The following is a 23618-nucleotide window of genomic DNA, read 5'->3' on the forward strand; positions in this document are numbered from 1 at the left end:
CACTCTCTTGTAAATGAAATTAACATACTCTGCATAGTCATAGCTGCAATAGAAAGTAACTTCCCAGATGTCAGAGAGGCCTCCAACCTCCCAGGGAATGCCATGAACGCGGTACTCTGCCCCAAAAGGGTGCGGACAGGGTGTCAAAGGGTCTATCTCCCCTCCCACCAATTCCTGATGTAGCTTTTGAGTGATCCTCTTTGGCTGATGCCTGCAGCAGCACTGACCGCTGGTTTAAGATACACTGTACAGACCTGTGTTTTCAGGAGTTGATCCAACAGATGTGTGCAATGGTGGAATCACGGTTATGGACGTTGTAGGTGTGTGTGTGACAGTGGAAGGAAAAGGGCTTGAGGGGAGGGGTCTCCCAGAAAACAAATTATCCAAATGTGGATTGAAACCCTCCTGTTGTCTTCTGTGTGACCAAAACAAGCAGTTCCCCTAACACCCATATTCGGCAGCAATTCTATGAAGATGGGACTATCCCTCCCTCCTCTGAAATGCATTTTATCAGCACCCCACTGGGAGCTCAAAACCCACGCCCTAACCCACGTCTACTATGCAGCAGGACAACGGGGCAGATCGGAGGAAAACATCTCTTGAAACTTGTATACTCTTCCGCTTCCAGCATCAAGCCCAAGGTCTCAGAACAGACTGTGTAAGGAACAACTCTTCCCCATAAGGAGGAAGGCAGATTGGAAACAGCGTTGGATCCTGCAGGCTCGTGAACAGATGGCTAGCGTCAAGTGTGCTGTTCTTCAGTCCACTTGGTGACTGCACAAAGGGAGGGGAGGCTGGAACCCCTGGGTGATCACCCTTGGCTATGAGAAAGTTTGGAATGGATCATTTCTGCCTGGATTAGCTGAGCTAGTGAGGTGAGACAATAGCAGATTTGTGCAGGCTCTGCAACCCCAGGGCCCACCGAGCCAGAATCCCATCGCACTAATTCCCTGCCAATTTAGCAATGTATAGCCAATTATAAAAAAAGGAATGCAACTAAGCTTTTAATGGATCCCGAAATGTAACAAGCAGCCTCCAAACCCTTTCATCCTTCATGCAGGAAAGCTTGCCCAGAAGACATCCAAGACTCTGCCCTTCACGCAATGGACACCCTTCCGCTCCACTTCCTGCAACTGCATCGGCAGTAGATGACCTACTTTTATTATTTTTAGGAAACTATGTGGTTCTCACCACCCTGTGCTGTTCGCGGAGTGCTGCTGCCTTCTCAGCACATCATCACACTGGGGGCGATCAAACTTAGAGGCAAAAACCACAGGTTTAATTCAATAAGACCTAAAGGAGCTAGTGCCAGCTGGTATGGTGGCAGTGGAGGGGAGTTTATATGATCCAGGAAACAGCACAGCTCCATTGGCGTGGATTCACACCAGATAAAGACGCCGCCCCCCCAATGTCATCTAGGGCCAGGTTCTCGTGTTTTATTATTCAATGTGAGTAATATTCAAATGTGGCCCTTCCTAATCAAAAGAGCTCTGTCAGGAGATAAGAGTGACCATGAACCACTTTCAGAACTAAAGGAAAAACTAATTTCTATTGACGTAACTTTCCTATAACACCCCGCACACAGCAAAACCCTATACACTATCCCAGCTATTACTCCTATCAGCTGGGAAGAGGGGAAACAAAATGAAGAGAGTGACTGTGACGCTCTGTGTCTGAGAACAACACCCCAGAAACTCCATATTAACCAATGTCATGTAATTATGCTATGTTCTGTACACGGTATGCCTTGTGTGGTATTATTTTAAAAACCTTGATCTGCTGAACATCAATATCTTATTGGATTGTACGTGCTACCATAGTATGTGAAGTTATAAAATATTGCTGAAAATGCTACCAAAACATGTTGCAAGGCAGGAAACTCCCACAAACAGCCTTTCAGGCACAAAAATGAAGTAGCCAGACAAGCTAATGGGCCATTAAGGAGGGAAGGCTCTCCCAAACTCCATCCCTAGAGACTTCACCAAGAAACCACATACACAATGAAATACTGACTGACCAGTGAGGACTCCTCCCCCAGGTCACAAGCACTGGCTGGTCCAGCAAGCTGGAAAAGACTGTAAAAGAAGAGGAGTGACATCATGACTTGTCTTCACTCCTCCACAGCTAAACACCTGAAGAAACAGCTGAAAAAACTGTGGCCTGGGGGAAGGGAATCCCAGGCGGGGAAAGCAGTCTCTGCCTGTGAATTGAAAATCTGTAGCCTGCTTGTACCATCTCTCGGGGTGAGACATTTCTAGCTTCAAATCCTGTCGGAATTTAGATTGCGTTCTTATTTTTTATTTTCTTTGGTAACTATTTCTAGTCTCTTTACGTTTACAATTTATAATCACTTAAAATCTGTTTTTCTGCAGTTAATAAACTTGTTTTTTCTTAACCAGTGTGGTCTTCAATTGAAGTGTCTAGAAATCTTAGCTCAGTAACAAAAACCGGTGCATGACTTCCCCACATAAAGGGGGAAGTGGATTTAATGAGCTTATGCCAGACAAATCTTTGTTCAGCACAAGACGGTATTATCTCAGGGTGCATTCCTGGGTAGTGAAGAGCTTGGGATCTGTGGGGGTTATTGGTTATCCCCTGGCTCTGGTGTTATGGTGTGTAGCACCACCTGCTGTTTTGTTGGATGATAACAGGGTCTGGAGAGATTCTGAGGTATCATCAATAAAAGCATATTTGGAGGTCAGCACAAACCACAAGAGTAAAGAAGTTCAGCGGTACCCCAGATTCAAGCTGCATCAAGCTGCACATCCATGACACTGTCATTGTTTCCATTTTTAAATACTTGAGAGGTGATAAAATACTATGATGATGGTGACAGAGAGAAACAAAACACTTCAACTACCCCTTGCCCAGCCTTCCAGCTTAAGACATGAAAAAAATCTGGTGCATGGATAAACCACACTCACCTCCATGCAATCTCCCAAGACAAATTCATAAATTATAAAAGATATCAGGTTTCCGCTGGTCATTTGCCCAGAGATCACCAGATGGCCACCATAGTAAAGGATACTGACTTGCACCAAGAGAAGAGTCAGCTGAAATCAAGCAGAGACACATAAACAACACTGGTTGTGCTTCTCTGGTTCAAGCTTTTTCAGTCACATAGCTATCCAGAATTCACCATCATAATCTTTATTACTGGAGTCTCTACGGTGTACTGGAGCCTGTTCAATAGATTGTAAACTCAAGGCAGGGTCCATTGATGTTGGAGAAACAAAATAGTTCAGAAGCACAGGTTGATCGATGGGAATTTTGACTCATATCTTTCATTAAAATTAATGGAAGATGTGTCTAACCCCCCTAGACCAATGGTTCTCAAACTTTTTGGACTCAGGACCCACTTGTAAATGCTTATGGCTTGTCACAGCCCAGTAAATAGTCTGGGGGTGGAGGTTCTGGGGTGGTTTTGGTCAGGTCCTGCCCTGCCCTGCCAACGGTGGGTGGGTGGATCCTGCCTGGCACTCACCCCAGAGTGGCAGTTCCTGTGCTGTGGGGCTGGCTGGGCTTGGCTCTCGGTTCCCGGCATTGCAATCTCCAGGACTGCAGCACCACTCAGGTTTGGCTGTACCCCCTCGACTGGATCAAATTTGTGAGAGTGGAGTTGTGACCTGGCTCATGGGGTTGCGATATCACTCACTCACATTTGGCCTACCTGGATTCCCATCATCATGATGACTGGGCCAAACCTGAGTGGTGCTGGGACCCAGAGGTTGCAATTCCTAGAGCAGGGAGGAAAACCCAGCCAGCCCCGTCGGACAGGAGCTACCATGCGACCCTTTGAAACCTTCTGGTGACCCAATTTTGTGTCCCAATCCAGAAACCCTGCCTTAGACTACTCTGAAAGGCTCAACCATAGAGCATCTGATGATCAGGGGATGGTCAGAGTGGGAATTAAGACACATTTAAAACGAGATCTGAACTACAGAAGGGTTGAGGATGCAGTTTGTATCTGGACTATGCTACGGATCAGGCTGGAAGTTGAATCGGTCAACAGATTGTCGGTGGGGGGTGGTCATTTAATTCAGTCCCCTGCACTCAAGGTAGGGCTATAGAATAACTAGACCAACACAATTAAAACAAAGAACTAACCTAAACATGACTTGCCTTAGAACAGGTTTCCCTGACCACATTAAATGCCCCATTTGAGTTCAAAGGGGAACATTGTAGCAGTTCTCGCCTAGCAAAAAACTCCAGCGTTTCACTTCAAACTGAAGATGCCAGGAGAAGCCCATTCTCTCTATGGTCATGACAGGCAAAGATGTTGTTAACATTGCTGGCCTCCAAGCAGAGGAAGCCATAAGACCAAAAATCTGCCTGCATGTGGTTAAAGAAAAATAAATAAATAAAAACACTTAGGAGCAGAGGCAGGGCCAGCAGTGGTTTAAATTAAGGGGACAGATGACAGGATGGAGTATATGGAAATTAACGGGCCAGCAACACATTAGTACTCGCATGTGTCCATGTGTTCCACCATGAGGCACCCTGCAGCTGTTTGTTTCAAGGTCAACCCTAAAATCCAGAAAGTACGTGTAAAGTTCAGAGCAAACCTTAGCACTGGAGTATACAGAGAGCTCTATCCTGGGGCTTAATATGCTAGGCTAAATTATAAATCACAATGGAATGACTTAAGTGTACTTCAGTGCCAAAGCATACAGAAGTGCTGCCTTAAAGCCTTATCAAACTTTTATTTGATGTCAAAGGCAGTTTTTCCACTGACGTCAGTGGGACTTGGATCAGACCCTTGAAAGAGAATTGAAAAATAAAAATGCTTTGCATTTATATAGCACACTTCATTCAAGGTTCTCAAAGCACTTAGGAAAGGTGGGTAAGGCAAACTGGATACATGATTTGCCCAAAGTCACGAGTCAGTAGCAGAGTGTGGAATATGGAACATATTGTGGACTTGTGACTCATCTCCTGTTCTTGCGCTGGCTAAGAAGTAAAAGTTATCCAGTGAAAGCTCTGGACTACAAAGTCACAAATAAATCCATTCTACAAACAAAACACACTGAAAACAAATCTCTCCTTTATTCATCTGCCAAGACCCGAGTTCAGGGCTCTGCACTTCCCCTGAGAAAGAGGTTGTTAGAGCTGTGCTAAATTTGTCAATTTTGGACGGTCCACGGGAATAGGTCTTCTCAATTTTCTGATCCACCCAGGTTCATGGTGAGGTTTGCTTTGGATGATCCCAAAAACTCAAATTCAAAATGGTCTAGTTTTGCATCCAAACCATGAGAAACCATAAATCTTGCAGGACTTCAGTAGAATGCCATGAGTCACCCCAGAAGTGGCTCACCAGGTTCATAAACCGTCAACAAAGCTGCTTAGATTTTGGAATTTAGTGGAACCAGGTCAGTTTTGTGTGAAGGTTTTCACAATTTTGGTGATCAGCAGAGCCCTGAAATCTGGTCTTGACTGGCAACAAAGTGCTTTTCAAAAAAGAAACACTGAAAATGTCTTTGTCAGTTTCTGAGCAGAAGATCAAACCACATAAAAACTGTTTTACAGCTTGGGATACCAAAGACTAGCTGGCCCAAGTAGGTAATGCAGTAACATGTGCACATTGTTTCGAATGCCCTTGACTGATCTTAATTATAGTACCACTTACTACAGGAAATTGCCTGTTGGATGACACTATTCAAAATCCTGAACAGAAATGTATCTTTGTTTGGAAAGTTAGAAATAAAGCATAGGATTGTCAGCAGACTTTAAAATCTGTGGTTTTTGTTACAGCCTTCCCCCGCAACCCACCCCAACCTTTTATGTATAATAATATATTACAAAGTTCATATCACAGAAAATAAGCAAATCAGAACACAAGCCCTCCCAGCCCTCAATATCATCACAGTGACAACGGGCGGATAACAGAAAAAAGCCACATACCCCACTGGACCACACATAGTATGTATAGGCCAGGGCTTCCTTTTTATTCAGTTTGTAAACTTGCTGCAGTTTCTCCCAATAGACGTTTGCTTCCATGTCCTCACTTGCAAAGCTGCGCACCGTCTTCATGGCCGAAATGGTTTCTTCTGCTGTGTTGTTGGCCTTCGCCAAAGCATTCTGAACCTCCTTGGACAGCTTCTGCAGTGAACAAAGAGAAGGGCAGGAAAGTTGGACTGTATTTACCAGAGCACACAATTGTTGTGTTTCATTGTGCTCCTCCCAAAGGACGTGTCACACATCCGATGGAAAGGAACTTGGAGACTGTTGCTCATTTTACTGTCCCTTTCTTCTTGGACTGGCACGTCAGCTAGAGGACCCTGTTCTGGAGATGGGTTGTCTGAGGACAGGATCCTGAGAACCAGAGTCCTGACACTGGGTCAGACAGACTTCTTCAGTGGCTCTGGGCCAATCATTATTATTATTTGTGTATTATGATCGTGCTTAGAGGCTAAAGCCAAGGTCAGGGCCCATTGTGCTAGGCATCGTACAAGCACACATAGTAAAGGACAGTTCCTATCCCAAAGAGCTTACAGTGTAAAGAGAGAAAACAGAGACAGGGAGGAGACAGGAAGCACTATTATCCTCATGTTACAGATGAGGAACTGAAGCACTGAGAGACTAAGTGTCCAGGGTCCCAAAGGAAGTCTGCAGCAGAGCCAAGAAATGAACCCAGGTCTCAAATGCCTGTACTGCTGGGATCTCTAAGCACATTGGGACAGCCAGCAGATGCCTGTGACAGAAGCTACAAAGGGGTTCCCCAGGTCAGAGCCCAGGACTGGGGGCACAATCTGTCGTCTATACATGTGCATACTCTGAATAGGCAATGGCAATATGCAACCTTCCCCCACTTGTCAATTACTCACACGCCTGGCAAGAATAATCTCAGGAAGAGGGCACTGAATCTGTGCAGGGGAGCCCCAGCCGGCTAGAATCCAGGCACGGCGCCTCTGCTCTTACAGCGCGTCAGTGTGGGCGTGTCACGTGGGCGGCACTACGCACCCAGGCAGGATTTGCCCCGTGACACTGACGCTGAGAGCAACAGAGCTCTAAACACACACCCCGTGGGCTGTACTGATTCATGTGCCCCATCCAATGGCGTTTTGCTTCAGAGAGGACTCTCGTCGGAGAGAGCGATACAACACAAGGCTCCTCATGAACAATGAGACTCAGGCAGGTGTGCACACGCCCCAGCTGGCATTACAGGTTATGACAACGGCGGAGAATCAGAGATGATCTGTTAGATCATCCAGGCCCTTTCTCAGGGGCCAGGGTGGGATTCCACCTTGCAGTACATTTTCTATTGTTTTGTCCTGTCAGAGGCGTAGCCAGAACTGATTTTTTGGCAGGGCCTGTGGTTGACATGGGTGGGCACAAGTCTTGTCTCACAAGCGAAACAAAGGCTGATAAAAACGCAGGATGAATTGCTTAAAATCTGATTGGGTGGGCCTGCTTTCAAAGTGGGTGAGCCATGGCCCACCCGTAGCTACGCTACTGGTCTAGTTTCTAAAAGTCCCAAGCAATGGGGATTCCATCATTTCCACATTGGGACTAAAAAGGGACAGGAATAGAGACAGTGAAGGTCCTGTAGTACTGTATATTGTGTACGTACAGACACACACACACACACACACACACACACACACACACACACACACACACACACACACACACACACACACACACACACACACACACACACACACACACACACACACACACACACACACAGAGAGAGAGATGTTTCCCTGTGAAGAACACATTCCTTTTAGATCCCCAGGATCATGCTACTAGAGAGTCTGCAATTCCATTAGATTCGCTAAAAGAGAAATCCAGCATCAAGGCAGACGGTCTTTTGAATACTGAGCACACATCTGTTTGTTTAATCTTACGAAACGAGACCAATAGCACATGCAGCCAGCACTTCCCCTGGAACAAGAACAGCGTTATCGGTCTGAATTAGAGTGTGGGGAGAACAGGTGTGGCCGGGAGGAGCAGAGCAATCCAGTTTTGGGAAGTGACTCATTCCAGGAAATGGTGGGCGAGGGCCAGATCAGGGGGCTGCAAACAGCTAAAGCGCCTTGTAGGGATTTGTAGTAACTGCTAGTTCTAGCCCATTCTTTCATTGTCAGCAACAACTGAAGGGAGACACCTCTGGTCTGGTTATGCTCCTTGTCCTCTTGGATCAGCAGCGCTGACTACCGGCCAGTCCAGACAGAAGGGAGAGAGAAACAGGGAACCAAGAATGGGAACTGGCCCGTGGAAAGCTTGTGGTGCAATAGTAACCTAAAGAAGTCCTCACCACACACTTTGGACCCCACATTTTTCTAGACTGTCACTCTGGAGGCTCAAAGGCTGCAGCCAAATGTTGCTCTAAGGATGGCCAGCTGGGGGCAGTACCACAGCACACACTGCACCCTCCCCTGCTCACACACAGCATCCTTCCTGAACTCTGCCGAGCCCTGCTGACTCCTCGGAGCCAAAGCTGGTCTTAGCCCCAAGCAAGGGAGTGTTCGGGGTCTTGTGCTGTCACCACAACTTACAGGCTGGCCTGATCTCTTCCTCTGGCAGCAGGATTGGAGGGGAGAGAGTTTGCTCGCTGCTCACCCCCAAGTTCTCACTACAGCAAGGGGGGCAGAGGGAGAAGCAGCCCAGAACTCAAGTCCAGTCTAGCCCAAGTCACGAGGCCAGCCTTGCTCGGAGAGGTCACTTAGCCCCTGGAAGATCCTGTGTTGTGGGGGAGACAGGAGGGACTGGGCATAAATTAAAGATGCAAGCAACCTGCCTACCTTGTAATATTTCCCATAGAGGTCAGACACTAGCATGATGATGGGGAAGCCCATGAAGGTCACCAGAGAGAGCTGCCAGGACAGGCTGAACATGAAGACAATCACGCCTGTCGCCTTCACCACGTTGCGCAGGAAGATGTTAATGTTCTGGGAAACCAGGTCGCTCACAATCGTCGTGTCCGAGGTCAGTCGGGAGATGATGTCCCCTGCAAGACAGACAAAGGGAGTGGGGGGTGCTTCAGGAATCACAGCCCCGCATCTCTGTACCTGCACAATCAGCTCCTGCGTGCACATGCCATAAGCCAACCTGGAGGGTCATGAGGAGTCGAGAACGAAATGTGCCTAGATCGGTGGATGCAGCCAATTGGGATGGGAGGTAGAATCTTTCAAATCTAGGCTCCTACTTCAAATCCAGCCCAGGTCAGGAGTGGCTGGAAGCTGTTACCACCAGCTGGTAGCTCAGTGGGTGGTGTGAAACGAGTTCGCAGGTCTCAGTCAAGGTGCAAACAGAGAACACCACAAAAATCTACCACCGCAATTGGGCGCCTTGCTGGCAATCTCAGCAGAGCCCTTCTGAATGGGCCATGGAGACTGAACCACCCTCGCATCCCGCAAGACAGGGCAGAGGTACAGGTGTGTGTAGGACGTTTCCCTGCTGTAGTCCCAGCCTCCAGGGCTGTCAGTCCAGCACTCAATTCACACAAACATTTGGCTGTGTAGGGTTGAGAGCACAGCTGCCCAGGGTAGAGGAGCCAAAACACACAGCCCGTGATCGGCACAGCAGGTTCCCGTCAATACCAGCTGTTTAGCAGCTTTTAATAGGGCGTGCTGGACCTGCTTGGGACTTTTCTGCACTGGCCTAGAGTCCAACGGGACAAAGCACTAGAAAGATGTCCTGCAGGGGCCGATCCTGCAGTGGGGACTAGATGGGTTCGAAACGTGGCTGCTGCAATCTGGATCTGTACAAGTGCTCCCCCATTGCCCCCCAACTCGAGTCGTGTAGCAGTTCTTAAGGAATCCCCTGAGCTCTGGCTCTCTTCCACTAGTGATGACTGAGCGGCAGAGGGACAAAGCCTTTTGGTCATGCTGAATGTTACAGGCAAAAACCTCAGGGCATTGGCTGGGCTAGTGGGAGTTGCAAACCAGCATTCCCCATGTTCCGCCCTGCAATCACCTAACACAGCACTGTGCAGCGATCACTAAATACACCAGCAAAAACACGACTGAGGAGGAATTAAACGCGGGAAAGGTTCTCCACAGAAGGGCTAAGAGTGGGCAAAATAAAAGGCCATTGGAAAACAGAAGCATATAGAGGCAGATGAGGCTTAATTTTAAGAGACATGATGTATAAAGCCAGCAGAGTACATATATTATTGTTTTAAGAGTCTGCAGTGCACATAAGCAGAGACAGCAAGTAGCTGATCAAAAGGTACTGAAATGAGATAGCAAAAACAGGGGTCTAGATATCTCTGGGCTAGCATGGGGGACAGTGATTTTCATCGCTAGGACACCAGTTCTAATCCAGCTCAGATCAGCAGTGACCTAAAGTTTTAACCCTTTGATAGCTGTTTGGAGGCCTTCATGAAGCAAGCTAGTGAGCTCACTTTAGCTGACATATAACCCTAGTCACAACTGGCAGCCCTGCTGGCGTTCCCAGCAGAGACACCAAGACTGAAAGGGGCGTGGAGACCGAAGTCCCCTCTCCCACCCTAGAAATGGTTCTCCCAGGCCAGGGTGGAGGCACCTATGGTGTACAGTGGTCAGAGGGAAGTTTGTGTAACATACTGGCTAAGTGTTTTGTATCTCCTTCCGTTGGCTAGTCCAGAGGACAAGAGATTGATACCAGCTAACGGGGTTGCTTCTTCATCTCAAATGGTGAAAAAACCTGTGCATTGCTGCTGCTGATCCCGAGTTCTGTCCCACTGATGACCCATGTGACACCCGCACTACCCATGTTGTACCCATTGTATGTATAAACTGGGAACTCTGATCTCCAGAAGTAGCAAGAATATAAGAACGGCCATGCTGGGTCAGACCAATGGTCCATCTAGCCCAGTATCCTGTCTTCTGACAGTGGCCAGTGCCAGGTGCTTCAGAGGGAATGAATAAAACAGGCAATCATCAAGTGATCCATCCCGTTGGCCATTCCCAGACTCTGGCAGACAGCAATCCAATCCCTGCCTATCCTGGCTAATAGCCATTGATGGACCTATCCCGCAGGAACTTATCTAGGTCTTTTTTGAAACCTGTTATAGTGTTGGCCTTCACAACATCCTCTGGCAAGGAGTTCCACAGGTTGATTGTGCATTGCATGAAGAAATACTGCCTTTTGTTCGTTTTAAACCTGCTGCCTATTAATTTCATTTGGTAACCCCTAGTTTGTGTGTTATGAGAAGGAGTAAATAACATTTCCTTATTTACTTTCTCCACATCAGTCGTGATTTTATAGACCTCTATTCTATCCCCCCCTCCGTTGTCTGTTTTCCAAGATGAAAAGTCCCAATCTTATTAATCTCTCCTCCTATGGAAGCTTTTCTATACCCCTAATCATTTGAGTTGCCCTTTTCTGTACCTTTTCCAATCCCAATATATCTTTTTTGGGATGGGGGGTGACCAGATCTGCATGCAGTATTCAAGATGTGGGCCTACCAGGGATTTATAAAGAGACAATACGATATTGTCTGTCTAAAGGAAGGAAGCACCTTCATTCACTTCAGACTGCAGGATTTATGTAGGATTTCCCTTAGCGTATGAATCTGATAGACATGGCTAGCAGGTACTTGGAAATCAGTGCTTCAGGTCAATCACTTACTTCAACTGTATTCTCATATCCTGAGAAACAACATGAATGCAGCATCCCAAGCACATTTGCCTCCCACAGATCGTCATCATGCGAGGATCAGGCTGGACAGCTGAAAAAGAGACTGATCTCATGGATGGAGAGAAACCAACCTGTGCGATTCTCATCAAAGAAACTCGTCTCCTGAGCGACCAGTGACTTGAAGAGACAGTTGCGGAGTCGGATATTCAGCCTGGCAAATATGAGTGTAAAAACGCCACCCCGGATACCTGCGGCAAATGAGCTAATTGCAGATAAGAGACGTTATATAACACTGTGCACAAGAGCCACTCCTTAGCATAACACACAAGAGAGACACATCGAAACAGAGGCCAATGGTAATACTTCGTACTGACAGTGCCTTGCATCCCAGGATCTCAAAGAGCCACGCAGACAACTAACTTAGCCTGACAAACACCCCCCCCACCACCCTCAAGATGGATCTCATTATCCCCACTTTACAGATGGGAAAACTGACACACAAAGCGTGAAAGTGACATGCTCATGGTCTGCAAGCCAGTGGCAGAGTCTCAGGTATGTGCTATCACTACTAGACCATGCTGCCACTGCATATTAACACCATGACACCCTGTTTTATTCAACACCCAAGTGTCAGGAGTAGAAACACGAGGAACTTTTGTTACAAAACCCCAAATCAGGCTGATTAAACCCAGTTCCGGTACAAATTAATCTTAAACTAAACAAAAAGCAAAAAAAAAAAAAAAAACCCCTTTCAGTTGAGCCCAGGCCCCTTTTACAGTTTCAGGTGGAACCATGAAAAACTCCATGTCAGTTCTATTGGCAAGCAGGGGCACGTGACCATTTAGTCCGGGGCTCATTCCCACCTGAACTCCGAGTGACTTAGGGGCACAAAGCTGCATTAACCAAAACTAACATACCAGCTGGCATGACATCTGGTCCCCCTGCAAACCGAATCTGCTAGTTTTGCGCAGCTGTCACTGGGGAAGAGTCAGGGACGGGTCAACGCCTTGCTTCTGAACCTCTCTGTTCTCAGCAAGGATGTTTGAAAGATAAAAGTAAATCAAATTTTTCATGTTTCTTTCCCTGCTCCCTCTTGAGTCTGCACATATTGTAACAAAGTCATGGCCACCTAGGACTTCACAGCTGTTGTTATGCTGCAACATTCTGGGCACTCAGAGCTGCACAGCAAGAGTGGGAATCCACAAGCACACACCCCTGCCACGTAAGCTAAAGGAGAACTGCTGTTAGCAGCTTGGCACCTGCAACACACAGCTGAGCAGTTCCTAGTCCATTGAGCAGAGGTGCAGATAAACACTAGACAGTTCATGACAATACTATGGAAGAAGGTTTAAACCTCAACATAAAGACTTCTTATAACTGAGGCAAAACTAATCAAACTACTGGGGTTACCTTCCTATAGCAAGAAGCGACATAATCACCACTGCAGTGGAAAACTGATCCATGCTTTTTTGGATGACTATTCCGTCAATCGCCAAGCCAGTGTAATAAGGAAGGAATGTTTCTCCTGTATGGGAGAAGCGTAGGATAAGGTGAATCAGAACAATGTGCAAGGTCTTAAACACAGAGCTATCAGGGAAAGCAAATGTTAGCAGTGGAGTTTTATTTGTTTCTGGGAAGAACAGTAAGGTGTTTCTAGCCTTGAAGATTTAGGTACAAGACAAAGATTAAAAGTTGTGTACGCCCAATATTTAGATTTCATCAGGGCGGATGGGTGTGGTTTTTAGAGAGCTGATATTAATAGAAAATATGGAAGTTTGATCTTGGCAATGTCCCTTTCAACTCTGTTCACTCACCCAAAGCAGCAATGAGGAGGAAGAAGGTGGCTATCCCTAGGAATAGCGCATCTGGTTTGGTATAAGACAGCAGTTTATGGATAGTGGCTCCTGACGCCTCTTCCCTCTTTTCCTGTGCAGTAGCAGAGCTGGAGTCACATGTCTCCTCTGCGTCTGCCCTGGACTCCGAATTGACCCCCAACTCCTCTCTGGAGGACGTCACGGAAGACAGCAGCTGCCACAGGCAGAAAGTTGCCACCAGCGACAAGTAAGTCCATGCAAACAAACTCCAAAACCAGGGGTCCTTAATGGTCTTCCTGACCTCCGAGTAGAGCAGCAGTTTGACCAGGGCATAAATGCCCACTAGCAGGCAGACTAAGGTGATGAAGGTCCGAGATGCTTTCAGGCGCCTGGGGCCGTACGTCGAGTTCTTGGCAACGCCAATGGCAGCACCGAGCAGCAAGCAGCTCCTGTACAGACATGCCCCCCACACGTCCAACATGGAATTAAAGACGTTGAAATTCTTCAGATCTTGGATGATGTCCTTGCCACTATGGCTGTGGACGTACAGCAGCGTAGTCACCAGCACATCCACACCGGTGAATGCTACAGTGCTAGCCACAGCTTTCCAGACTCTCATCTTCATCTGACCCTTGGGTGAGGTAGACTGCAGCTGGAGACCGAGAAACCCCTAGTTCAAGTTTAAAGTGTCCATGTTAGCCTTCCCTGGGAAGGGGAAAGGAACAATGCAAACATATTAGTGATCTTTATGAAGTGGCAGATGGGGGGCACTGGACGTTGTGGAGCACTGTGGTTTAGTTTCATTTGGGATCTCTGGTTCTCCCAGAGGCCAGTTTCCTGCCATCCCCCCAGATCAGGATACTCCAGGGCTCTGGCAGCATGGATACCCACAGCTGTACAATACGCCTCCTTGAAGGCTTGAGTTTGATTCTGCTTTTCAGGCTGACCCCAGGGTTTCAATCTTTAGGATGTGAAATTATTTCTAGGATACAGGGAGGGTTAGGACATGTTTTCAGCTACTCTCTTTAATGCCAGACCAGCCCAATTCTCAGCATCACAGAGTTAACAATAGGCTCTAGTAGGTTCCCAGAACGTGATGTCAAGCAAATGGTTTTGCAGTATCTCTGCAATGCCTTGCCTCTCCATTTCCTCCAGAGAAGCGCTGTGTGGTAAAGGGAAACCATAAAGGCTGACAGGCTCCAAGTTGGCATGCACCATCCCTACCCCCAGAACCTATTTATTTCATGTTTCTTGGACAGATCAGGTCCCTGAAGCAAGAGCTGCTGCAGTCTAAGATCCAGAGGACAATCAGCTCTCAGAACACATGGTGAGTGCGCATGCTGTGTTCTCCCACGCCTCTGCTGTGAGCTAGCAAGAGGGAGGGATGGCTCTTTGTGCACACACAAAAAGAGCTCTTGAATAGGATTCAAAAGGGATTGGCCCCAAGAGACAGAAGGAAGGTGGCAGAGGTTAGAAATCAGACAGAGGGATGGACCATAGTTTCTAGACACTGAAAATACAGCTTGCTCCACCAGGCACCCAGAGCTGGTTATTTTCCCGGGCAGCGTGAAAGCGTAAGGTCTGTCAAAGTGGTAACACAGCTGCAAACTAACAAAAGCAAAGGTAGAAAAGCAGCTCGATGGTGCCAGAAGCCCAGTGGACTATTTAAGTAATGCTGAGGGCAGGGAGAAAAATAAATAATACCTAGCTCTTATCTGGTGCTTTTTATCTCACACACGTTTTCCGAAGGACTGTAGGTAACAATATCCCCATTTTACAGATGGACATTCAGGTTAAAAATATTTCCTGCCCTTGGCCACTAACAGTACATTAGATTCAAACCAGGCAGAACATAAACAGTCTATTTTACTCTGCACTATTCATGCTGTGTGTTTACTCTTGGCACTTCTCAATGAAGTTCCACTGTCGCTCCCCTCATCAGTTTCACTCCTGGCATGTTCTGCACTACTCCAACCTGCTGTCTGTTTGCATTACAAAAACTGCCAGATCCAGATAAAACCAAGTTTTCATAAACAGCAAATGGACTAATTAAAAGGTAGTTCAAATGCACTCTTTCAAGAGAAAGAAAACCTAAAGCCTGGACCTAAATTACCTGGTGTTGCTCCTTCAAGGAACAGCTGGTGATGCTGAACGCCAGGTGCTCTGTGGTGATAAGCTGCCCTGCAAATTTACCCCAATTGTGAGCTCAGTTATGAAAAGTACACGAAAGATCATCAAATGCCACAGTCACTTAAAAACAACAAACGTTAATGGAAAAAGGTACGAAACGGAGAGGGAAAGACTGAATTAGTCTAAATAAAAAGATCCATAATCCATGGACTACTGACATAATCCAAGGACTACTCTGAAATCATGCTTGGTAAAGAAGATGTGGAACCAAAAATTAATGAGCCAAGATAGGCGTGCCTGATATTAGGCCTAACTGGTGGAGAAAATAATGAGGGGGATGGGCTGTTCCACCCACCACTCCTTTTGTGGGGCCTTAAAGAAAGAGACTTTGGGGAAAAATAGAGAAGAACAGACAGAGTCTACTGGAGTGAGCTTCACCATCACAGCTGCCAGCCCTACCATGTCCTGGAACTCCAGACCTTGTTTGTCTTAATCCTGAGACATGTCCTGACGGGACCAGGCCAGGAAAAGGGGCCCAAATCAGACCCCCCCACCTCTACCAGAATCCCAGATATCACCAGGGATGAAATGGGATCGAACTTTAAGAGTAGCAGTAACAACAGCTTCAGCCCATCTCAATTCACTTCTTCTTTCCCCCAAAAGGGCAGTTATTACCATCTTTACTAAGAGACTGTCAAGCAAGGGGGGGAGGTTCTTTCTAAAAACTCTCCAGCTAAAGGGAAAGGGAAAAAACAATGTTGTTCAAACGAAAACCTTACTGAATTCTTGAACTGTTTTGCCGCCTTTTCTATATCTTTAATAAAGGGTTAAAAAATGTAATGGCATGTTTGCCATGGTACTAAGGAGGCTGAGGTCTCTGCACCCACTTGGTGTCACACTGTTTAATGTTAAACAGTGACTGGGTTAAGTTAACACCTTTGGCCCATTTATTTCTCTATTAAATTAATACAAAAGCACTAACCACAGCGCCTCATTAAAGGCCAGCATGTTCCTGACCCCAGAGGACCGTATTTTTTTCCATTATAAACCACACAAATATTTTACAAAATCGAAAGGGCAAATAAAGTAATAACCTTCTCAGGTCATCGCCTCCGCCTGTCACTATGGAGATAGAATGCAGGTACAGAACCGGTCCTTTCCTAGCAGTTGGAAACCAGTACCGACAGGACAGCTTCATTCTCAGCGCTCCAGCGTGGGTTCTCACATACTTCAGAGCTGGCCACTGGAGGTCAGTCTTGCTTTATGTACGAATTAGCTCAATCCCTTTACAATGAAAGCTGATAGATGAAGGAAAGTTTCCACTGTACACATTTACCATACTGATAAGCAACCTGGTTTTTAAATTCAGAAGCCCACAATCTCTAACACGGATGAAACCTAACACCAGGAAAGGACACATCAAAATGACAGGGAGACTAGTGTAATAAATGTAACAGATGTAATAAATGTAATCAGTGAAGTCTTTGTTCTATATTAACCAAACTAAAATACAAAGCAGTAGAGAATTATAGGCAAGGCTGGTACCACTATCTACTATTAAGGTTGCCTATTCATAAAATGTGCACAAGATATTCCACATCTCATCATCTAGAACAACTCAAGAGAGTGAAACTGCCTCTCATGCTACACCAATACCAAAAGATCTTGGTAAAATGACCCCGATAACACAACTGAGCCCAACAGATCCTGCTGTCCTAAAGCCACGTGAATATTAATAAAGTTGGCCCACTGAGTGGGACAGTTCATTGGATTCTGCTAATGTGCATTTTAAGACCTCAACCGTACATGATGAATCTTAAAAAGAAATTTAAAAAAGTGATAGAAAAGATGAGTCTACGTCACACTGAGGAAACCCTCACTCATTACTGATTTAAAGCTAGAGAGATTGGGGTGCCTGGGAGCAGTAAACCCTCTGCGAGGCTGCTACAGAAGAGATGGGAGTTTCATTCCCACATGTGATCTCATTTTTCAGAGCTAGAAGCAAAATGTTCAATCCCTGGGGTTGAAAGAACTGCAATATATTCTTAATGTATCCAAATATGTATACAGCACCATACTTTCTCTTTAATGTCTGCTCCAGTGACTCTTCAGTAGAACTAAGCAGTACGTGGTTTCAATAAACATAAAAGATTTTTTTAATGGAGGTGCCTAGACACACACACACACATTGTGGTTCTCTCTGGCTCTCTAGTTCCTGGACTATACACACAGCCTGTGCAGTCTACCATCCCAGTTCAAGAGTCTCCCTAAATCTTGGCCTGCATTAAGCAGGCTGATTACACCACTAGCCTGCTGCGTAGACTTGTAAATAAAGAAATGAAATACTGCAGCAATGGTCTGAAACACCGTGATAACATCATTGGAGTGTTTTCACCCATTACCATAGAATGCTGCAACTGTTAGTTTGACTTTCTTTAAATAAGGGGTGGACAGTTAAACAGCTGCTCTGTTCATTATCATAGGTGGATGCATTTAGGTAGCAGGTGAAATCATCCTCATTACCTGCATTTTATATATAGTGTCTCTAAACACCTCGCAATTGTTCTGAGTGGAAGATATTATTTATTGATGATGATAAGCAGCATTCAGATGGGGCTGCAATCTCCTTTGTCTTCTTGGCTGAAGAATAAAGGTGTCTGAAGCAACAGAACAAAAATACCAATGCCTCAAGAGCCACAAATCCTCTATTTACTTTTCAGTCTAAAATCTAAGACGTGACCCAAAATGCTGTTCAAATCCCAATCCCTTCCAGGCTAAAACCAAATTCATTTTTATGCAACAAGTTTCAAAACCCTTGAAGTTTCTATTGGAGCTTTACTATTGAAAATACTGAACCTGGTTTGCCACCATAGTCCTCTCTTGCCCTTTTTTCAAAACAATAAACAGGCAATCAAATGCCTGAAATGCAGGATTTCAAATAATCAAGCGAGCAGGCAGTTTCAATCACCACTGTCCATAAAGGACACCCTACACAGTCTAAAAAACACTAGAAAGCAGATCAAACTACTCGCACCTGCTGTGCAATACAAACGTGAGCATAAGGTGGAAGAATGAGGCTTCTCCTCCAAGACTGGACAATGAGAAAGCCAAAGCTCATACCCCGAAGACAGAGCTATATTAACACGAGGTAGGTGCTGGGGAGATGCTCTGTGTCTGAAGAGGTGTATTTATCCAAGCACAGTGTGCCAGACTTAATTTAACAAAAAAATCACTGCATGTAGCTGTCAACACAGGGCTAGCTCAAGGCAACAACTGCACCAGCCACGTCAAGGGGTATTACTCAACTGAGATGACTCCTAAGAGCTCAGAGTCAGTTTTTAAAATCTCACTGTACAAATGTGCATCTCTGCACTTTTCCCAGGTCCTGTTTGTGCCTGCGCAGTTGACTGAGCCAAAGACACATATTGGATCACGCTGTTGCACAAAAATAAATATTCAGGGTCTGATTTTCAAGAGAACTCAGCATCCAACAGCTCCCATGCAGGCAGATTTTCAAAGAGAACATTCATCAGGGGCCTAAATAGGAGCTCTGCTCTTTGAATCTCTGGTCCACACTAACCATCTCTCACTAACCAACTGGCCATACCTACTAGATCTGAAGGAAAAGCACCGTAATGGCTTGCCATTGGAGCCCCCGGCCCAAGAGAACTAGCTCCAATTTGTGCCTACCTCATCCTAACGCAGGCTCTGCGCCAGTCTTTGCACAGAGCTAATACTCTGCAAGGGACAGAACAGGAATGACCAATCACCACCCGGTAGATGAGGAATTTCAAATTGCACGTCTTCCTACATGTTTGTATCGTGCCTAGAACAATGGGGCCCTGATTGCCAAGGGGGCAAACACAAATAAATAACGAAGAGTAAATACTGTTACCTGGTGGGTAGAAAAAGAACCTCACAAGAGGTACCATAACCGTGCCCTGGGTTAGAGTAATCAGCGACTCAATTGACACCATTGATGGCATTGTTTGCATGAGAACCTTCATCTATGCAGCTCTTGCAGGGGCAATGAAATGCAGCCCCTTCTGGGGTCTAAAAAGGATAGGGCAAACCTTTCCTCTAATGGAAAGTGCCTGGGTACCTTTGATGCCCATGCAGAACAGACAGGGCCTTGGTACTTGAGGCCTCAGCCCATATCATGGTTTATCATCATCATCATCATCTATTATTTATGAGATAATTCTCTAACAGCTTGTGAACCCAGGGAAATTGATCAGCATAGCTACAGCAGAATAGTTACTAATTACTGTTATAATAGTTATTCTGCATTAACTGTGCTGGTCAATTTTCTTGGGTAGACAAGCACTTAGAGCATTTTTCTCAAAGGCACTAGGGAGAAGTAGGCACCCAACTCAGCCACAGGCTCATGTGTGTCCTGAATGCCTTTCCAGAGTAGAACTGGACTGACACATTATCTGTGGCATCCAATAGCATCTGGACTCCCTGTGTAACAGGTACAGAAAGCAGCTCCCCCGGGTGGGATTAACAATTGTGAATAGACTGTTTCCAGTAGACTATAACCTTGATAGTTTAAATACTATTCCAAATAAACAAAAGTGACTAAATGTCCAGGCCCTCCTAGATATTAGCTGCATTGCAGGCTTCACCACTGTGGATTTCCCAGCTTCCGTGGATTAAAACCACCTATTATTCTGAGGCAGTTAAAAAAAAAAAATCAAGCAAATTTTAGTGCTTGTGAAGGATGTTGGGTTGACAGCACCTCCATCCAGCAGCTGGGTAAATTGCCCCCCACCGCCTTGCTCAAGCCCTGGCGGGGGAGGAAGGGAAAAATTCAGATTCTGTTTGCCACTCAGCACTTGGCCTTTCTGTAAGGCAGGGGTACCAGCTAGAGCCAACCGTAAAGAGGACACCAAACCATTAGAGAAATTGAACTGAGACCCACAATCTCATTTCCTAGAGGACACGAAAACCAACCAGTGGTAAGGAATTTTGGTGACAGTCTGGGCTTGTTTTGAATTAATGACAAAACCATATCCCCTCATCTGTACCCTTGAACACGTACAAACTCCATCTGACACAGAGTTTTAAAAACATGATTTCTAAAAAGTGTCCTGTCTAGTCAGACTCAAGGAAAAGAGAATATATAGTAGATTAGGGAAAAATCATTTGACTTTTGGTTAAAGTGTTAGAATTTAGAAACAATTACAGTCTATTTGATCTTGCTTAGCCAAATGAAGAGGAAAATTGTAAAAACAAATGACTTGCTCGATACGCCACATTAAACAGGTCTCAATAAAACAGTCGTGACTTGCATCTCCATTTATGAATCCTACTGTTCTGATGTTGCTGTTATTGTATGGCGAGGAATATAATCGGTGTTACTCTTTAGTTTAAAAAAGAGTCTATAAAAACCTAGGTGATCAACAATGAGCCAGCTGCAGAATTTTGTCTTAGCTGGAGCCAGAATGGGGCTTTGTATCATAATTCTAGTTCATGGTCCCTTGATAAAGTTATTTCACGGTTGTAGGGAATGTTGCCGAAGACTATCTGAATGTGAAATGAAATATACTGGTGTCATGTTGGGCTGTGTTACTCCCTTTACACAGCGGTTAGTCACAGAATCACTGGAAGATTTGTAAGAAGAAAAATGAACCTTTGAAATATCCCACTGCGGCCCGGCCCCTAACACCAGGGCTACAGAACAAGCGACATCCCATTAGCCCGATGCAGCCGGCGCAGAGCTGCATTTTTCTGCTGCAATGTTAACACGGGGGGGGGGGGGGAGGAGGGGGTGAAGACCAGACGAAATAAAACACAATTCACCAGCCACCCAACGCACAGCACTTACTGCGGGGGGGGAGGAAAGCACGAGGGGCCCGATTCTGAGCCGGCCTCTCCCCCTGCCCGCAGTTACACCAGATTTGCACCAGGGCATCGCCCAGAGCCAGGGATAACGCGAACCGCTCTGCCCGGGGCCGGGGCCAGGGTCTCGGCCCCGATCTGCCCCCAACAGGCGCGGGCAGCACAAAGTTCCCAGCTGCCAGCCCGGGACGAAGGGAATTAAACGCCCCGCTCCCGCTGGTGCCGGTGCCAGCCCCGCCTCGCCCTGCACCCTGCGGCCGGGGGCGGCCCCCCGCGATGGAGCAGCTACCCCTGCCCCTGCACACGCACGCGCGCACACACACACACACACACACACACACACACACACACCCGTGCTGCCCCTCCCCCCTGTGCACGGGGACCGAGCTGCGGCTCTTACCGGGGCCGGCGGCGGCTACTCGCGTCTCTGGGGAATCCTGCGGGACAAGGTCGGAAGTGGGAGGAGCCTCCCGGATGACGTCATCGAGGCAGGGCAACAAACCCCGCCCCCTGCGTGCAGCCGGGGTTCTAACGGGGGGGCCTTTCGTTCCTGGGGACTCCAGGCTCAGCGCACGAGGGGCTGCAGCCTCCAGCGCGGGGGTGGCAAGGCAGCCCCGGGGATCCATAGCGGCCCAGCTTGGCTGGAGCTCCAGACAAGGGAGGTGGGGTAGGGGTCCATGCAGGGCGAGCCCCTCCTGCTGGAGCCAGGCCCCCCAGCCTCCTGCCTGAGGGGGTGCCCGGGCTCAGCTGCTGCCCGCTGCCGGGGCTAGCCTTGCTCACCCTCTGCCCGTCCAGGCTGAACAAAGGCAGGGCCGATGCTGTTTTGAAGTGCGAAGTGAAGGAGAGCAGCAGACCCTGCGCATAAGCAGCGAGTTCAGTGCCTTTGTATTCACCCCGAACCCCTCCTGTGCCGCCTTGGCAACTCCCAGCTCTCCCCCACCCCATCTTCCCCCCCAGGAGGTCTGCAAACCACACCAGCTTCCCCTCTGGCAGAGCAGAAGAAAAGGAATATCTCCTGGCCACAGCCTCTTGCGGCCTGCATCTCTCACCGTCACCAGCTGGGCTGGGGACTATTACAAAGAGTTCCTGGCCTTACAGAGAAGAGAAGAGTCCACCAGCCAGCTGCACCCACCCTTCTTCCTCCCCAACAACAACAGTCAGATCTAACGTACCCCAGAACATCACGGAGGCAGCCCGACAGCGACACATTCAAGAAAATGTTAGTTACAAAAAATGTCCAAATGCTTTATTCTTTACAGTGCTTCGCTAGCCTCTGCCAGGAGGAAAATACAAAATATGAGTTGCCTTTAAACAGGGAAGCGGCTCAATGGGATTTGAAATTAAACCCCTCCCCCTAGGTGAGCTGTGCGGGACCCAGTTTCAAGAAGTCCAAGGATTGACATATAAATATTTCCTTTCAAAGTCTGAAGTGCCCGTGTGTATCAGCGCTAGAAGACTGTTGTAACCTTCCCCTGTATATGCCTTATCGCAGGGAAAGGACACATTTCCTTTCTATACAGAACAATATTAACACGTAGGCTGTTTATTGTCATAAGTGCAGTATTCACCATTGCCCAGCACTTCCTGAACTTGCATGCTATGCTGTGTAACCCCAGACAATACGGGAACTGACTGCATGGGACTCTTAGAATCCATTCTGTTTTAGTAGGATGTGAAAGCTAAAAGCACAAGACCACATTTCCCTCTGCCTTGACAATCAGAGAAAAATCCTTCTCATTTTCTGGATTTGACCCTTCCAAGCAGAATGTTTATATTTCAGGCTCTTTACACATCCAAAAGGACGCACTCTGACTTGGTTCAGGAACTATTTAGGCCGATGGTAAAAAGGATGACTTTCAGGCTAAGGCAATGGACTGGGATTCAGAAGATCTGGGTTCATTTTTCAGTTCTCCCACAGATCAGTGGGTCTGATTCTCCACTCATTTACGCCCGTAACACTCCTTTGACTTTAATGGAGTTATTCCTGATTTACACCAACATAAGCACAATCCAAATCATGCTCACTGTGGGGCTTTTGGCAAGTCACTGACACTCGTTCTGTGTCTGCACCCTATCTGTAAAGGGGGGATAATGACAACTCTCAATCTCTCAGGGATGTTGTATGGAAAAATCCGTGATTACTCGAGAGGGGCTCAGACATGACAGCAGTGGGGCCATATAGATACTCAGACACACCAGGTCTGAATTTTAACCATCCCTTTCCACAGAGCTACCTAGGTCTGTGGATGTGTCTTCCACACA

The 23618-nt window shown here is 46.8% G+C and overlaps 1 protein-coding gene across 5 annotated transcripts in view; it reads right to left on the minus strand.

Moving 5' to 3' along the window:
* Window positions 1-21778, minus strand: part of ABCB9 (ATP binding cassette subfamily B member 9) — a 32080-nt gene extending 10302 nt beyond the window's left edge. For 2 of the 5 annotated variants that reach the window (XM_067539638.1, XM_067539637.1), the window contains exons 1-7: window positions 16607-16904; window positions 15496-15563; window positions 13383-14087; window positions 12979-13093; window positions 11700-11830; window positions 8748-8953; window positions 5902-6099 (exon numbers count right to left, since the gene is read on the minus strand). In XM_067539638.1, the coding sequence (XP_067395739.1) occupies window positions 5902-6099; window positions 8748-8953; window positions 11700-11830; window positions 12979-13093; window positions 13383-14007 (1275 nt within the window). In that variant the 5' untranslated portion in view covers window positions 14008-14087; window positions 15496-15563; window positions 16607-16904. Of the gene's footprint in view, window positions 1-2924; window positions 3054-5901; window positions 6100-8747; window positions 8954-11699; window positions 11831-12978; window positions 13094-13382; window positions 14182-15495; window positions 15564-16606; window positions 16905-21756 lie in introns of those variants that run through there. The other 3 variants (XM_067539634.1, XM_067539635.1, XM_067539636.1) reach the window with 3 other exon arrangements.
* Window positions 21779-23618: the final 1840 nt, after the last annotated feature.

Source organism: Emydura macquarii, unplaced genomic scaffold (genome assembly GCF_026122565.2).
Source record: "Emydura macquarii macquarii isolate MOO-44397 ecotype Brisbane River unplaced genomic scaffold, CSIRO-AGI_Emac_v2 contig_554, whole genome shotgun sequence".
Lineage (NCBI taxonomy): Eukaryota > Metazoa > Chordata > Testudines > Chelidae > Emydura > Emydura macquarii.